Source organism: Antechinus flavipes, chromosome 3 (genome assembly GCF_016432865.1).
Source record: "Antechinus flavipes isolate AdamAnt ecotype Samford, QLD, Australia chromosome 3, AdamAnt_v2, whole genome shotgun sequence".
Lineage (NCBI taxonomy): Eukaryota > Metazoa > Chordata > Mammalia > Dasyuromorphia > Dasyuridae > Antechinus > Antechinus flavipes.
In genome coordinates, this window is record NC_067400.1 from 419,506,252 (window position 1) to 419,522,572 (window position 16,321).

General features: G+C 38.0%; 1 protein-coding gene and 1 long non-coding RNA gene across 2 annotated transcripts in view; one reads left to right on the top strand and one right to left on the bottom strand.

The window, feature by feature from the left end:
* METAP1D (methionyl aminopeptidase type 1D, mitochondrial) overlaps window positions 1-6,502 on the bottom strand; it is a 102,112-nt gene extending 95,610 nt beyond the window's left edge. The window contains exon 1 of the mRNA XM_051991095.1: window positions 6,397-6,502. Coding sequence (XP_051847055.1) covers window positions 6,397-6,436 — 40 coding nt within the window. The 5' untranslated portion in view covers window positions 6,437-6,502. The remainder of the gene's footprint in view (window positions 1-6,396) is intronic.
* A 41-nt stretch (window positions 6,503-6,543) lies between these two features.
* LOC127557791 (uncharacterized) overlaps window positions 6,544-16,321 on the top strand; it is a 111,783-nt gene continuing 102,005 nt past the window's right edge. Inside the window, exon 1 of the long non-coding RNA XR_007952623.1 lies at window positions 6,544-6,779. This is a non-coding gene — a long non-coding RNA (uncharacterized LOC127557791). The remainder of the gene's footprint in view (window positions 6,780-16,321) is intronic.

Below are 16,321 nucleotides of genomic sequence, written 5' to 3' on the forward strand. Positions count from 1 at the left end.
AGGATGCTCCTTTAGATGAGATCATAAGACGCTGTGCCACAGTGGGTACAAATGCCTTTTATAGCTAGGCTATGATGCAGACTTCCCAAGATCTGAACACGCGAAGACAGGGTCCCTTCTGGCAAGGGACTTCCAGGGATACTCATCAGTGCTTTCATTGTGGTAAAGTAGGGCATCTGAAAGCTCAAGGTTGGCATAGAAACAAAATGAGAAAACAGAGGGTGGGAGAACAAGACCCAATACCCCATGTCTAAAATGCAACAGAGGCTTCCATTGGGCCTCAGAATATAGACTGATTCAGGGAAATGGAATGAGGGGCCCAGCCCCAGGGCCCTAGGCAAAAAACACTTGGGGCATGATGGCAGCCGATGCTACACCCAGAGAGTGCCTAGAAGTCCAGTACCCAGACATGACCAACCAGCCAGGAAGCCATCTGATGGGAGAAAGAGATTACACAATCAATCAGGCAGGAAGCAACCTGATGGGAGAAAGGGATTACAACTGGGGAGAACAGAGTTGTACGCAACTGGGACAACTGAGATACCCCCTGGAGAAGTGAAATCTGTTCCTCTCCAGCCTATGGATTCCTTGCCTCCAGGCATTGTAGGCTTGACCATTTCACCTCCTGAGAGTACTTACAAAACAGTGTCCATCCATACACAGATGAAACTGGGGAATGTGTAGATAATATCCCAGTCACTAATACAGGTAGACAACGTGTGACTTATCACCCAGGAGAAGTAGTAGCATCAGGTTTACTGAGACAGACTCCTAATAAGCAATCTGGTGATAGTCGCCCAGATTCTGACTCCAAGCAACAAAATCCAGGAATATACTGGACAGCATTTGTGACAGCTTACCGACCTATGCTCACTATCTATATAAATGGCATACCATTAGAAGGACTGGTAGACACTGATGCAGATCGCACAGTCATTAGAGGTGCCAACTGGCCCAATCATTGGCCAAAGATTAAAGTAGACACCTACATGTCTGGCGTAGGAAGATCAATAGCAGCTAAAGTTAGTGCTACCCCTTTGAGATGGATTTTGAAGGAGAAACAGGAGTTTTTACTCCTTTTAAAGTTGAAAAAATTCCCATCAATCTGTGGGGAAGAGACATTTTACAACAATTAGGTTAAAAATGAGTACTTCGGTTTTTTAGGCAGGGCTGCTTTTGAAGGCCTGCCAACACTTTCACCTGTTCCTGTCCAATGGAAAACTGATACAGGAATGTGGATAGAACAGTGGCCCTTAGGTAGCGATAAAATTCAGGCCTTATTAGATATAGTACAGGAGCAGCTTGAACAAGGGCACTTACAACCTTCTCTAAGTCCTTAGAATTCCCCAGTAGTTGTTGTAAAAAAAAGAAATCTGGAAAATGGAGGATGCTCACTGATTTAAGAAAAGTGAATGAACAGATGGAAACTATGGGAACTCTTCAGCCTGGACTTCCATCTCCTACTCAATTGCCTAGAGAATGGCCTCTTTGCGTTCTAGATATTAAGGATTGTTTCTATTCTATTCCTCTAGATAAGGAGGATATGATTTTCAGTGCCCCGTTAACTTAGCTGAGCCTTATAAAAGATGAATGGAGAGTTTTGTCACAGGGAATGAAAAACTATTATGTATCAAATGTATGTTGCTGCTGCTCTTGATCCAGTAAGAAAAGCATTTCCAAAAGCAATGTTATTACATTACTTGGATGATATATTGGGATGTGCAGTTGAGGAACAAATGTTAGAAGCATGTCTACAAAAGACCATAGAAACACTAAGGAACTACAAATTGTACATAGCTCCAGAAAAAATTCAAAGACATGCTCCTTTTCAATATTTAGGATATGAAGTATACCCTACGGTGCTTATAGTACAAAAACTGCCCTAAAGAACAGAGAAGCTAAACACCTTAAATGACTTTTAGAAATTGATAGGAGATATCCAATGGATGTGTCCAGTGTTAGGCTTAACTACCTATTGATTGCAACCGTTATATGACATTTTAAGGAGAGAGAGTACTTTAAATTCACCACGTCAGCTTACAAAAGAAGCTCAAAAGGCTTTCAGAGAAGGTGAAATGGCTTTATCCAATGTGGTTGAAAGAATCACTCAAAAACCCTTGGAAATATCAGTTTTTGCTACACAAGAGGCACCCATAGCAGTCCTTCATCAAGGAGACAGTGTGATAGAGTAAGTGAACCTCCTGACACAACCAGAACAAAGCCTTACTCCTTACCCAGTGCTTGTGGCTAGAATTTTATTAAAGGCCATTAAGCAAGCAGTATAATTATGTGGGATAAGACCTGACAAGATATATACCTTTTATACTGATACACAAATTGATGTGTGCTGTGAAACCATCCCAAAGGGGCAAATTTTATTAGCTATGGCTCCAAATTTTACACAGGGTCTCCATTAAAGATAACCAGACTATTACATAATTGGCGATGGATTCTTGAAGAAAAGGTTTCTAAAGTTTCTCTTAAAGGACCAACTATCTTTACAGATGCATCCAAACATAATTTTTGTACTGTATACTCTCATGATTTAACTATAAAGAGAGTAGTCAGAACTCCTTTTCAGTCCACTCAGCAGAATGAATTATATGCAATCATTCTAGCTCTTACTTATTATCCAGGAGATATAAATATAATATCTGATTCAGCCTATTCAGTAGATATGGTACAAAGAATTGCCACAGCCCAAATAAAATTTGTAGCCTCTAATATATATCAGCTCTTTAAGAAACTTCAAGAGCTTCTGAGAAAGCATCCAGGTAAGATTTATATTTTGCATGTCCATTCTCATAGTGGACTTCCAGGTCCTATTTTTGATGGTAATTCAAAGGCAGATAGCCTTCTAACTATATTGAACAATATTCCTTTATTTCAAGAAGCCCAGAAATCTCATTCTAAATATCATCAGGCTGTTTAAGCTTTACCTTTACAATTTGGAATAACAAGAGAGGAAGCTAGGAGCATAGTAAAAGCCTGTACAGCCTGCCTTCCTTTCCACACTTCTACACTGCCTCCAGGGAAAAACTCTCATGGTTTGAGACCCAATGAAATTTGGCAGATGGATGTGACCCATTATAAATTTTTTGGTCACCTGTCTTTTATCCATGTTGTGGTAGACACCTTTTCAGGATTCACTTTTGCAATACCAGCAGCAAAAGAGACAGCCCGAATGGTCACTGAATTCCTTATCCAAGCATTTGCAATTATGGGTGTGCCACAAGCCATAAAAACAGATAATGGACCTGCATATACTTCTAAACAGTTTGCACACTTTTGTGCACAGAATAAGATTTTACACACCATTGGCATACCCTTTAATCCTCAAGGACAGGCAATAGTAGAGAGGAGAAACAGAGACATTAAGATGCTCCTCCAAAAACAAAAGAAAGGGGGAGCCACAGGTAAAGCTAGAGAACTTCTAAATCTAGCCCTTTATACTATTAACTTCTTGATTTTTGACAAAAATGCATTGGCCCAGGCAGATAGGTTTTATAATCCACTGGAAGGGCAGTGTCCAGTGCGAGCAGCTCCACTATCTTTAGATAATCACAAAGATTATCTAAAGTGATGGAAGGAACCAGATAGATTAACTGCTTGGGGGAGAGGGTTTGCTTGTTTCTCCACAGATGGAGAAGGAATCAGATGGGTATCAATGAGCTGTATTCACCTTGTCCATCAGAGAGAGATGGATCAGACCCTTGAAATGAAGGAGAAGACCCAAGAAACATCGGATGGTTCCGTTGCTGATTGTGCCCACCACTGAAAGAGCATGGCAGTTATGGCATTTGAATCATGGACTTCAAAAATTGTTGGACTTCAAAACCCTCAGGAATCATTGGATTCTCTGAGACATGATAAGATTGTTGTAGGACCTGAAAACCCTCAGGAATCATTGGATTCTCTGAGACATAAGACTGTTGTAGGATTTGAAAACTCTCAGGAATCACTGGATTCTCTGAGACATGATAAGACTATTGTAGGACTTGAAAGTGCTCAGGAATCATTGGATTTTCTGAGAAATGATAAGACTGTTGCAGGACTTCAAAATCTGCTGGAATCATTGGATTCCCTAACACATAAAAAGATTGTTGCAGGACTTCAAAAACTTGCAGGATCATTGGATTCCCTGACAAGTGAAGTAATGGATAATAGATTGGTTTTGGACTATCTCTTGGCTGCTGAAGAAGGCGTATGTGTGAGTGTTGTTTACATACCCTCCTTCTAGGACTTCTGGCAATCTTACAACACCATGTTGATTTATATTGTTTGTTATACCGTTACTTGTGTGTACGATTCATGTTTGTTACACCACATCAAGCCTGCACTGACTGTGGGGAGAGTCACCACTAATAGCCTGTGCGTTATTGCTATGTGCTTGTGTAATACCTTCCATATTGATGGGTTTGTGCATAATACGACCCTTCAGCCCAGAAACCTGCTAGCAAGCCCCACTTCCCTTTGGTGCTTTTCATTTCCCTTCCTGAGATGTTAGGGAGGGCGTGAACATCTCCTTTTTAGTGCTTTACCTCCCTTCCTGAGAAGTCAGGGAAGGCATGATCAACTCCCCTTGGGGGCTCTCACCTCCCTGAGAAGTCAGGGATGGCATGACCACCTGTGTTCTAAAACAAAAGAAAGCAGGAGATGTAATGGGCTGAAACTGAGTTGATGTACTGAGGTCTAAGCATTTAAGACTAATTACCAATGGGACAATACTCTATTAGCATATGTTTGGAGAAAGAATGACTTTGCCCACTACTCTGTGCAGGTTTGATTTGTTTGGCATATAGAGAGATTGAGGCAGGATTTAAAGGGTGGAGTAGGAAGAGTGAGGTGGCTGGGAGTGGGAGAAGAAAGAGGAGATTTCTGTGTCGACAAGCTCTCCTCTCCCTTCGATAAAGAATTAAAATCTAGGACTTTCACTTATCCTGATTTGGGCTGATTTTAAAGATTCCAGGATGCTAATGCGTTCTTCACAGTCCATCATCCCCTCAGTTGCCAAATTAATTTTCCTAAAGCATAGATATGAATGTGTTACACACCTTTTGCCATGCTCCCTCCTCCTCCCCTCAGTAAATATACTAGAGTGGTTCCCTATTACCTCCAGATTCAAATATAAAAAAATCTGTTTGCCATTTCAAATCCTTCATAATCTGATTCTATACTCCCCTTCCAGTCTTCTTACATTCACTTATTCACTACCATGGTCTCTGAAATCCAGTGTCACCTGACTGACTTAGAGTGAATTTCAATAGCAGACATTCTTTTTGGCCAAAAACCCTAAAGGTCTCCCTCTCCCAGTTTTATTTATTTTTTTTTAAATGGGAGTCTCAATTGCTCCCTAGCCTTAATATTTTGTTTTTTTAAAAAGCCCTGATCTTTATCTGATTACTAGATCCAGACAGCTCCAAAGGAGAAGATGAGGTCGGTGACTTTGCACAGCTCTTCCTCACTATTAAATCCGATTCTCTCGCACATTATGGCATCATCTGATGTGATGGTCCTCTTAAGAGAACAATGAACAAACAACTCTTGTGACACTTTTAACTCTGCATCTGGTCCGGCTGACACCCTATACACGGAATGCTTTCCCTGCTTATTCTCTACCTCCTGCTATTCCCCCTTAATTCTAGTGTCTTCCTTCTGCTTCTCTTCTATTTAACTTTTACACCTCTTGTTTGTAGGTAGTTGTTTGTATGTTGGCTCCCGCTTAGAGTATGAGAGCAGGGGCTGGTTTTTGCTTGTCTTTATCCAGCTTAGGACAGTTTCTGGCACCTAGCCGGCAGGGGACCAAGACTTGAATCCAGATGTTCTACCTCCAAATCCAGCACTTTTTCTGCTATTCTTTCTTTCTGAGGATGGTCATAAAAGTAGCTGTGGATGCTAGAACACCGTCACCCCGATTTAAACTACACTCTGACACCAGCAGTAATCTCCGATGCAGCATTTTCCCAAGTCTTAGCATATAATTAACGGGAAAGAGCGGGGCGGGGAAACAATAAAGGAAAGTTACACCGAATCCGAAGGAGGAACTGCTGGCAGGTTGATAATGTTTTGGGGAGAGGGGAATATGGAAGAGAAATGTAGAGAGGAAAGGGGTGGGGCAGGGAGAAAGAGAGGAACTGGAGGGGAGGGAGAGACTGAGGAAGAAAGACAGAGAGACACAGACAGAGAGTGAAACAGAGTAACAGGCGTGACCTTGTCAGATGTGAATATCTATCTGTCTATATATCCTGGTGCATGTGTCAACTTTTAGCTCATGCAGGTGCGCGTGCGCGCACTAGGGCGCCGACGTGTTCTGAGTGTGTATGTAAGTGTGGCGTGTGTGTGCGCGCGCTTGCGTCTGTGTGCACATTCGTGCTTCGGTCAGCCCCAGGCTCTTACCTCTACTGAGTACCAGGTGGATACCTCTGGGCGCCGCCATCTTGGGGAGGTCACGTGGTCAGGATTCCCTTTTCCCCTCCCCCTCCTCCTGCCCCCGCCCGTTTACCCCGACTCTGGGCACAACTCCTAATGACTTGGGGGAAGGAGTGGGGAAGAATTGTAGTGAAGTCAGGCGGAGGAGCAACGCGCATGCGCAGGGAGTGACTGCGAGAGCTGGGACCTGGAGCATCTCCGGGCCAGGAGAAGTCGACCTAGGCGACCCTCATCTGTGGTGGCCGATGCAGCCTCCCGCGCTGTTCCACCCGCTCCTCCCACGCCGCCCCTCCCCCCCAGCCCGCCCCCCGCGCTAATTCGCGGGTGAGATGCTGGAAGACTGTCGTCAGGTAAGGGTTGCAGCAATATATTTAGCATCACTTTGGTGCTTGAAAATGTGAAACCGGCAAGATATTAGGAAGGGGGAAAAAGCAACCATCAGCCGATCTTAGAATGAACAGTTTGTCACTTTTAATTTTTCTTCTTTTGCAAATTATTTTCCTTGTTGGAGCTGGCGGTCAGGCCTTTTTTCAAAGTCATCATCAGCCAATGCCCCATTGCTCTGTTTCCCCAGAGCATCCCTGGCACCACTTTGCTGTTCAGCAAGACAAGGAGGACCTGTGTGATTAATGAAATTAACTTCGTACACTGGGTCATGCGTGAGCTGGGAATTTTCTTTTTTTTTCCCCAACAACGTTTCCCTTGACGATTTACCCGATTTGCCCTCTTAAGAAAATAATAAAAGAGTCAGAGATGAGATATAGAAAGATCATTGGGTTTGAAAACGGTTTGCTACCTTGGACTTTCTTAACGCTTTAGGCTACTAATTTCCTCATCAAGTAGAATGGATATAATAATACTTGCCCTATGCACCTTCCGGGTTACAGTGAGAAAATCAGGTTGCAAAATTTACAGAACAAATAGCCAATAATCCTAAAGCACTACATAAATGTGAAGTGTCTTTAAAATGATCCCCAAATATAAATCCAAAGATTCTTGGAAATAGAGGTAGGTTCCAGCCATTTTCACTGCAAACAGAGCACAGAGAAGGCCAACTGGTCTCTGGCTAATTGCAGTAGGAATGCTCTGTCCCACTTCAGGAATAGCCCTTTCTTTGAATGTCATTATCTAGTTTACCTAGTCTAGTGCCCTATCACTCTTTGGGCCAGTCTAAATTTCTATCTTCACACTGAACTACATAACACCATCCAACCAAAGCTCGAAGGAAACGTGCCTTGTTAAATTAGCAATACAATAAAGCTTATTGTTCGATTGGCATGATCTCTTATTAGGCAAATCTTTGATTTAAGAAAAATTAGGTATGCCATCTCATTAGTGGGAAGATACCAAATATTTTTACTCTTGGAAAACAAATTATATGCTTTTAAGGATAACCCTTCAAAGATAAAGTTGGGAGAATGTTTCTGATTTCTTTCTGAACAAAGGAAAATGAAATATACAAAATCAGATAAAATCCATTATTAGGTCATAAGAGGATCTGTTTTTCCAAACTTAAACATCCTCGAGGGCAGGAATTTTTAATCCTTTTGTGCATTATGAATCCTTTGTGCAGCCTGGTAAAGCCTATGGAGCCTTTCTCAGGACAGTGTTTTTCAATAATTAAAGGAAATATTAAATTTAATTTAGAAGTTAGCAAAAATGACGATGTAATTTTTTCCCCATTCATGTTAAAGAATCACCTGTTAAGATACCTTGCTTTGCCAGAAAGAACATCTGAACCTTTTCTAACCAGATTTTGTAAACAACTTCTGCTTCATACTTGAGTACAATATGAAAATTACTGAAGTATATGAAATATGCAGAAGTATAGAGAAGGAGGGAAACTCTAGACACCCTAGCTGAATGGCAGAAACCATTGGCATAGAAAATATATTCCTCTGATTTCAGACTTTCCAAATAAAATGAACAATGGCTAACTTTCAATGCATTTAGAAGATAAAACTAATCAAAATCTACAATTTTAACAGTGAGTTAGGATTTACAAAGTGCTTTGAAGAGCAAGCTATTAAATAGTACAAATTTACAGAAAAATAAAAATAAAAGAATCATGGAACATCAGAGATGGTACAGATTTCAGAGATTATCTAGTTCAGTTGTCCTTAGATCAGAAAAATGATTTCACAAGAATGTGAAAAGACTTGCCCATGGTCACCCAGTTAATGAGTAGCAAAGTTGGGGTCTTTGATCCAGATCCCTTGATTTTCAGTGCAATGTTCTTATATAGTGGGAAGGAATTTTAATTATAAAGATTCAATTGGTAGTAAAGCAGTAATAAATAGATACAAATGATGTCTTATCTAGTGACCTTGAATCTAATTTTCATCCTATTATACTCCTTTTGATTTTAGGAAAACTTGGAAGTTGACAAATCTAATCTTCTGAATTCACTAATTTACATTAAATTGTGTACAATAAAGGGACTAGCTAGATTGCTAAAATATCTCTCAAGTCCCTTCATTCCATGAGTTTGAGTAATAAAGAGCATTTCAGTGGACACTGATAGATTTAGGGTCTGTTTTGAATTTTGCCATTTATTTGCTCAGTAGTCAATAGCACTAAGTTATTTCTCTATCACTAGGATGAGGGAATTAATTATAATAAAAACTGCATTATTTTGAAAGTAATAATAATTTAGATATTCTATATATGATTGTTATTGAGTAAAAAGTTTGAAACAGTTTCTTCCTCTGCAAATGTCCAGGGTCTAGAAAGGGGAATCCACGCTAAAATAAATAACTTTTCCAAACTGGGGCTCAGGAAATAAGGAATCCTTCAACATGCCTTCAGCTACTGCTTCCAACAATTCATTCTTGTTAAAAGATGTTCATCCTTGATTCAATATGATTTTTTCTAGTGCTATTGTGAATCATTATTTTTAAATTAACTTAACTTGGTTTTCATTAACTTAGTACCAACAATTCATATCCCATTTTGTAAAATGTATTGTCCTTGATAGCAATAAAATTGCATTTATGAAATATATTCTACAATTCACCTTTCACTAAGTAAAATTGGCCTTTTCTTCTTACCTCCCACCACACTATTTATTATTCTAGCCACATGAGTAATGTTTCACTATGTGGCTGTACCTCACTTTACATAATACATGTGTTCCTGAAAAGTATAAAAATTGAACTTTTACATATTCATTCACATCCAGAATGTAAGAGTACATCTCAAAGAATTCTGAGACAAATCTTTTTAAAAATAAATAATGCTTTTGTAATGTTAATAACCATCTCCTAATTAATGTATTATAAATTTGGATTTTTTTTGTAAGTTAGATTTTTTCATAGAACACATCTGTATTTTTTTTAACTGAGACAAAGGTGCTTTGAAATCCTTAGATGAAAAATGTTACATAGATATGCATTACAGTTTAATTAGAAATAATGTTGTATTTCCTGCTAGAAAGAAAGCAGGATCAGATGGCCCCTCAGGGAAACTGGGAAAATCCTGGTGGCCTGGCAACCTGAGCAGCTTTTAAAGACTTGTCCAAGGGTAAGGTAGCTTCAGTTTTAGCTCTGGGCCCTTGGTTTTGCTATTTGATCCTGAATCAGTATTTTGGCTAAATAAGATATAATAAATCATGCAGTATTACACTCTGTGACCTGAAAGAACATTTCCAGTCCTCTGTTGTATTAGTCATGCCCGCTTTATTTTTGGGCAAATAGTTGTGAGAACTTCCCATGATTTTTGCTTGATTCAATTGTTTTATGAATTTCATCATCAGTAACAGATATTTTAATTTTTTCCCATTTAATTCCACATAAAAAATAGCATGGTGATTGAATGAATCCTAATGATTCTCCAAATGTGGATGTAATTTTTTGGTCAAAATATTTTTCTTTTTGAGGGAAAAAACTAGATGTTATGAGTTTTGTTTGTTTGTTGAAGAGAATGAAATGAAAGCAAAATAAAGGTATATTGGATTTATAGCACATCCTCAGATTATAGTTTCTCAAATTTCTATTTGAAAGTCATTTGGTAATCCAACTCTTAAAGCAACACTCACTTTGACTTGCTTTGAAAACAGTGTCTTTACCCTGTTTAGGACTTTCTGTTTCTAAAACAAGACACTCATCTCCTGATTCCCTGCATTTTTACTGCCTGTCCCTTATGTCTGGAATTTTCTCCACCCTCATCTGTACCTTAAGGTTTCTCTGTCTTTCTTCAGATCTAAGGTAAAATTTCACCTTCTACAGGAAGTCTCTTAATCCTCCTTAATTCTTTTGCCTTCCCTTTGCTGATTAATTGCAATTTATTCTGTATATTTCTGTACATATATTCTGTATATTGCTTTCTTTCACATTAGATAGTGAATTCTTTGACAACAAAAACTAATTTATTTTGGTTTGCCTTTCTTTGTATCCCCAGTGCTTAGCACAGTGCCTGGCACATAACAGATATTTAATAAATGTTAAGTAACTGTCTCCCCTTAGTTAACTCCTAATTTGATCATCACTATATGGTCATGATGGGAAATCATTTTAGTTTGGAGAAGCATTAAGTTTTCTTCATTTTTTGAATTACCTGCAACAGTTTAATTGATTGCTGTAATTTTGGATTATTTTGCTTTGAAAGGAAATTTCTGAAACATAACAGCTGTGTATGTTACAGGTATTACTTTCACATATAGTCATCCATAGATCTGGACTTCCCATGGGGGAAGAGAAGTAATTTTTTCATTTCTGACTTAGCAACAATTCAAATGCCTTTTCTTTCAACCTTGCTCCAAGTTCAGCACTGGACAGTGATTTTGATGCCATTTTTTTTTAACCCAGTAGGAGTGTTTAGTTAAGTCTAAATTAAAGGGGTGGGGGATACTTTTTCTTTTTCCTTGCTCACTTTATAAGTGAAATAAAATCATTTTGCCTGAACCCATTCCAACCCAATTTAGCACCATCCCCTCCTAACTCCCACAGTCAAATTTGTGAACAGAAATGCTATTCATCATTTGACAGCCAGAAATACGTATTTCAATTTATCACCACCCCCATTTTACTGCCAATAATAGTGGTGGACAATCAGTGGCATGAAATTGGCAGTAGACCGAGCATTTAAAATGATGCTTACCTTTCCTAATTATATGACGTCTAGTGACAGTTGTTGCTTGGAGATAAAGGGAAAAACGTGCACATCAATGTTTGTGGAGACTCAAATTACAAAAACTTGATTCCTCTTAATAAAGGAAGCTCTGGATTCACTGCCCCATACATGATCTATATTCATCATATTTCACAGAATTCTATCCTTCTTTCTTTCCTCACATCAAACTTTCCTCACACTGCAACAAAATAAAATTTACAAAAACATTTTAAAAACTACCTTATCTGGGCAACATCCCTTTTCGGCTTTGATGTACATAGAAAAAGTTAAGGGAGTTCAAGATAGAAAGCTGAATTCTGTGTTTCTCTTCAATCTCTCTCCTACCCATTGAAAAGACCCATATGATACCCATTATATACATGAAGTCATGAAAAATGTATTTCCATATTAACCAAGCCACATTACAAAAAAAATTTTTAAAAAAACCAAGAAAAATGAAGTGGAAAAAATATACTTCAATCTATACTCAGAGTTCATTCCCTTTTCTGTGACTACTTTAAGATAAGCATCTTGATATATTTGTAGGAAGGAAAGGAGGAAAGGGAGAAACAAATATTTATTAAGCACCTGCTATATGCCAGGCCCTATATCAACTGCTCTATGAATATTGTCTCATTTGATCTTTACAACAACACTGGGCAAGAAAAAAATTGTGCAAGGAATTCAGTGTTTAAAATAATTAGTCACAAAGGTTTGTTAAGTTCCCACTATGTAGTAGACATTGTAATAAGCTCTGAAGATTCAAAAACAAAATTGAAACAATAAATATGTTGAGGAAAAAACATGTCCCTACATGAAAAATGACAAGAAAGGCAATTTGGCTGAAACACATAGTGAGTGAAGAGTAGTAGTTTGTTATTATTCTGGAAATTATGAAGGGTCAAATGCCAGAGGAGATTTTATTTAATCCTTGAGATAATAAGGAACCATGGAATACTTCAAACAGGGAAGCAACAATGATTATTAGAAGGGAATTTGAAAACAACAATACTTTTCTTTCTTTTTGATCTGTTTCTTGATTCTTTTGTCTGCAGTTTAGGCTCAGAACTATAACTGGTATGAGACAGAGTTTTGTCCCAGGGTAAAATTGCTTCCCTTTAGAGCAACTCCTCCTTGTAGCCTTTTCCTGAAGGACTCAGCTGTACCTAAGCAGGGTCCATTCACCAAAAGCCTAAAAACTCTATCCCTTCCCAGAATTGAATCTTGAAGTTATACTTCTGCTTCTGCAGTATCCTCTCCCTTATACCAAATGGGATCCAAGTTAAAATTATTCACAATAAGAGTTGGCATGGAGGCTCCCCAATTGAATGTGAGTGCCTGGAATTTGGTTCTTACAAAAGGAATAATAAATCAGGTGAATCTACAACAATATTGCTTTTTCTAGCCTAAACACAAAGATTCATGAAAAATCCTATGTACATTTGGAGGAGGAGGGACCATATTAAAGAAGTATTTAAGAGGTTCATATAAGATAGAATAATTACTCATCATCACTATTCCCTGTGGCCTACTATATTTAAAAAGTGTAGTCTTCAGAAAAAGAAGAGAAGCCAATCAATCAAAGCTTAGTGAGTGCCCTCTGTCTTATCGTTATAACAGCTCTCAGATATAGCAAAACTCTTGTTTCCTCTGTACTGTCACCACTCTAATGCAGGCCCTCATCATCTTATATCAAAACTATTGAAACAGCCTGCTATTGGTCTGTCTGCCTCAAGTCTCTTCCCCACTCCAGTCCATTCTCCATTTAGCTGTCAAAACGATCTTCTTAAATTGTAGGTCTGGCCATGTTGCCTTCTTCCTCTCTCCCTTCCCACTCCCCAATTCAATAAGCCACTGGTTCCCTCTTGCCTCCGGGATCAAATATAAAATTCTCTAGCTTTTAAAGCTATTTGTAAACTGGCTTCTTCCTATCTTGCTAGTCTTCTTATACCTTACTTAACATAATGTACTCCACAATCCAGTGATAATGGCCTCCTTAACTGTTTTTTGCACAGGACTCTACATCTTCAAATTTTGTGCATTTTCACTGCTTATCTCTGAGGCCTGGAATTCTCTCTCTCCTTAATTCTATTTTCTTACTTTCTTGGCTTCCTTCAAGCCTCAGCTAAAATCCCAGCTTCTAAAAGAAGCTTTCCCTGTTCCCTAAATGAGTGCCTTCCTTCTGAGATTATCTCCAATTTATCCTATCTAGATCTTGTTAATATATGGTTATTTATCTGTTGTTTCCATCATTAGACTGTAAGCTCCTTGAAGATAGGGACCATGTTTTTGCTTGTCTTTTTACCCCCAGAACTTAGCACATTGCCTGGTACACAGTAACTTAATAAAAATAAGTTTTAAAAAATTAAACTTTATTTTAATTAACAAAAATTCTTCTCTTCTACCTTTCCATCACTAATTAAAAATGAAAGAAAAACAAAACCCTGTATGTTTACATAACATGAGCAATAAAAAAATTTTTAAATGATATTTTCCCCTAGTAATATGGAGAGACAATTTTAAACATTCTTTTTTAAAATTTGAGTTTCAGATTTTCTCTCTTCCTTCCTCACTCCCCTTCCCTAAGGCAACAAGGAATTATAGTTTATACATGTTCAATCATGCAAAACATATTACATATTAGTCATGAAACAAAAAAAAACTTCTTCACTGACCATTTCTTGAAGGGAAAAAAATGTGGCTATATGTCTCAATCTGCATTTATTTTCACCTCTCTGAGAGGTGGATATTATGCTTCATCATTAGTCCTCTAGAATCATAGTTAGTCATTACACTGATCAGAGTTCCTACTTTCAAAGTTGTTGGTCTTTACAGCATTGTTGTCATTGTATAAATTTTTCTCCTGGTTCTATTCACTTCATCAGTTCATACAAGTCTTCCCAGATTTCCTTGAAATTAATAAAATCTTGTTAATTTGACTTGACTATACATGCCCAATAGTTTGTACAGGTTATGTGATAAAAGTAAAAGATAAAACATGATTGCTGTCTTTAAGCAGCTTCAACAACCACAGGTGAAATAATTTAAGACTTTGAACTAAAATGCCAAATCTTGTGGAAGACATAGAAACAAGAATTAATACCAGATATGATAACAAGACCAATAGTAAGTTTGAAATAATTTTTATTCTGATTCTTCACAAAATCCTAATACTGATTGTCTAAGAAAAATAAGAAAATACTCATTAATCTGAATCCCAAGATTTATCATCCCTCCTTATGAAGAAGATAGTATAAGAGAAAAGATGCATTGTCTTATATTTCTGTGCTAGAAGAGACAAATGACAAAGCATGTAAACAAAGACAAAGACTTTTTTTTTGCTCTTTTGATTGGTCTTTTAAAATAACACATATGGAGGTTAATAGCTATTAAAACTAGACCAGGAAAATACCAAACAGAAAAGAAGGTAAGATTTTATATAAACTTTATCCTTTTACTCCTCTTTACTTTTTTCCCTCTAGCTTTCTTTTTACCATCTTGTCTCTTTTCTCCCCTTTGCCTTGTTCGTTTCTCCCTATTTTGAATTGTCTTGTTATTCTCTTTTTTTTCTTGGTTTCCTTCCACACTGAGATACCCTGTTGTTAACCTGCATACTTTCCTCCCCCACTTCTTTTCTTTAGCTCCTATTAGATTTTGCTAGATTCATAAGAAGTTATGTTTATGGGTGAACTCTGGAGAATATGAGGTTGCAAGTGTATATAAGGTTATATTTTTAGTCTAATGATTATGGGAATGGGAATGAAGAAAGGGGCAAAAGGACCAGTAGTCTCACTGGTATAGGCTTTTGAAATTTTGTGGGTGAGTAATTTTGACTTATTCCAACTAGAAAGATTAAATTGTTTTCTGTTCCTTTGCAGCCACACACTGTAGTTTGCTGCAAGGACTTTTAAATAGGAAATATATTACAACTTAGATATAAAATAAATAGAGTTTTAATGATAGAAAAACTTGTCTCTTTCTTGAATTGATATATTTCTCAGCCTGTTCTTCCCAGACTCACCCTCCTTCCAAAACACTCTCTCTCTCTCTCTCTCTCTCTCTCTCTCTCTCTCTCTCTCTCTCTCGGTTCAGTCAAATCCTGCCTGATTTAATCTCTGGAAATAAGAGGGCAGATGCTGTGACTTCCCTTCCCATTGAACTTTATCTCATCTGCCTTTACTTGAATCTGCTCCAACTGCATAAAACTATGTTCAGTCTACTTTAACTGGAGAGCATTCTTCTCATCAGAAGCACGTTCAAAATCATTGCCTGTCCCTCTGCTCAATAAAGGAAGAAAAGCTGCAGCTGTTACAGGAACAGACAGTACACAGGGCTTACTTTGCTGTCACCCAGAGCTATCACAATGGAGAATTCAGGAAGCCCAGGCAAATAAACATTTACAGCCCACAGCTTCTGCACAGATTCACCTGCCAAAATAATTCATTATAGTTCTTAAAGACTCATCCAGCTGAAGTGAGAGCTTGACTAAAACCTATTTCCCAATTAGTCTTTAATCTGGTTGCGAGAGGAGAAATCACATTTAAAATCCAGTGAGCTTGAAGATGAAGTCCTGATGGGTGAGGAAACTGAGGTCCAGTAAGATAACCCTGCTTAAAGCTGTACTGTTAATTATTGTAGGAAGTTCTTTCCAATGAACCTTCAAAGTAAGGAGGAGTTTAAATAATCCATATTATCCCCTTCACTTCCTACAGTGCCTTGAATAAAGTACATCTTCAACTATGCTTGACTCCAGGCATCAGATAAAAATACTATAATCTGACTT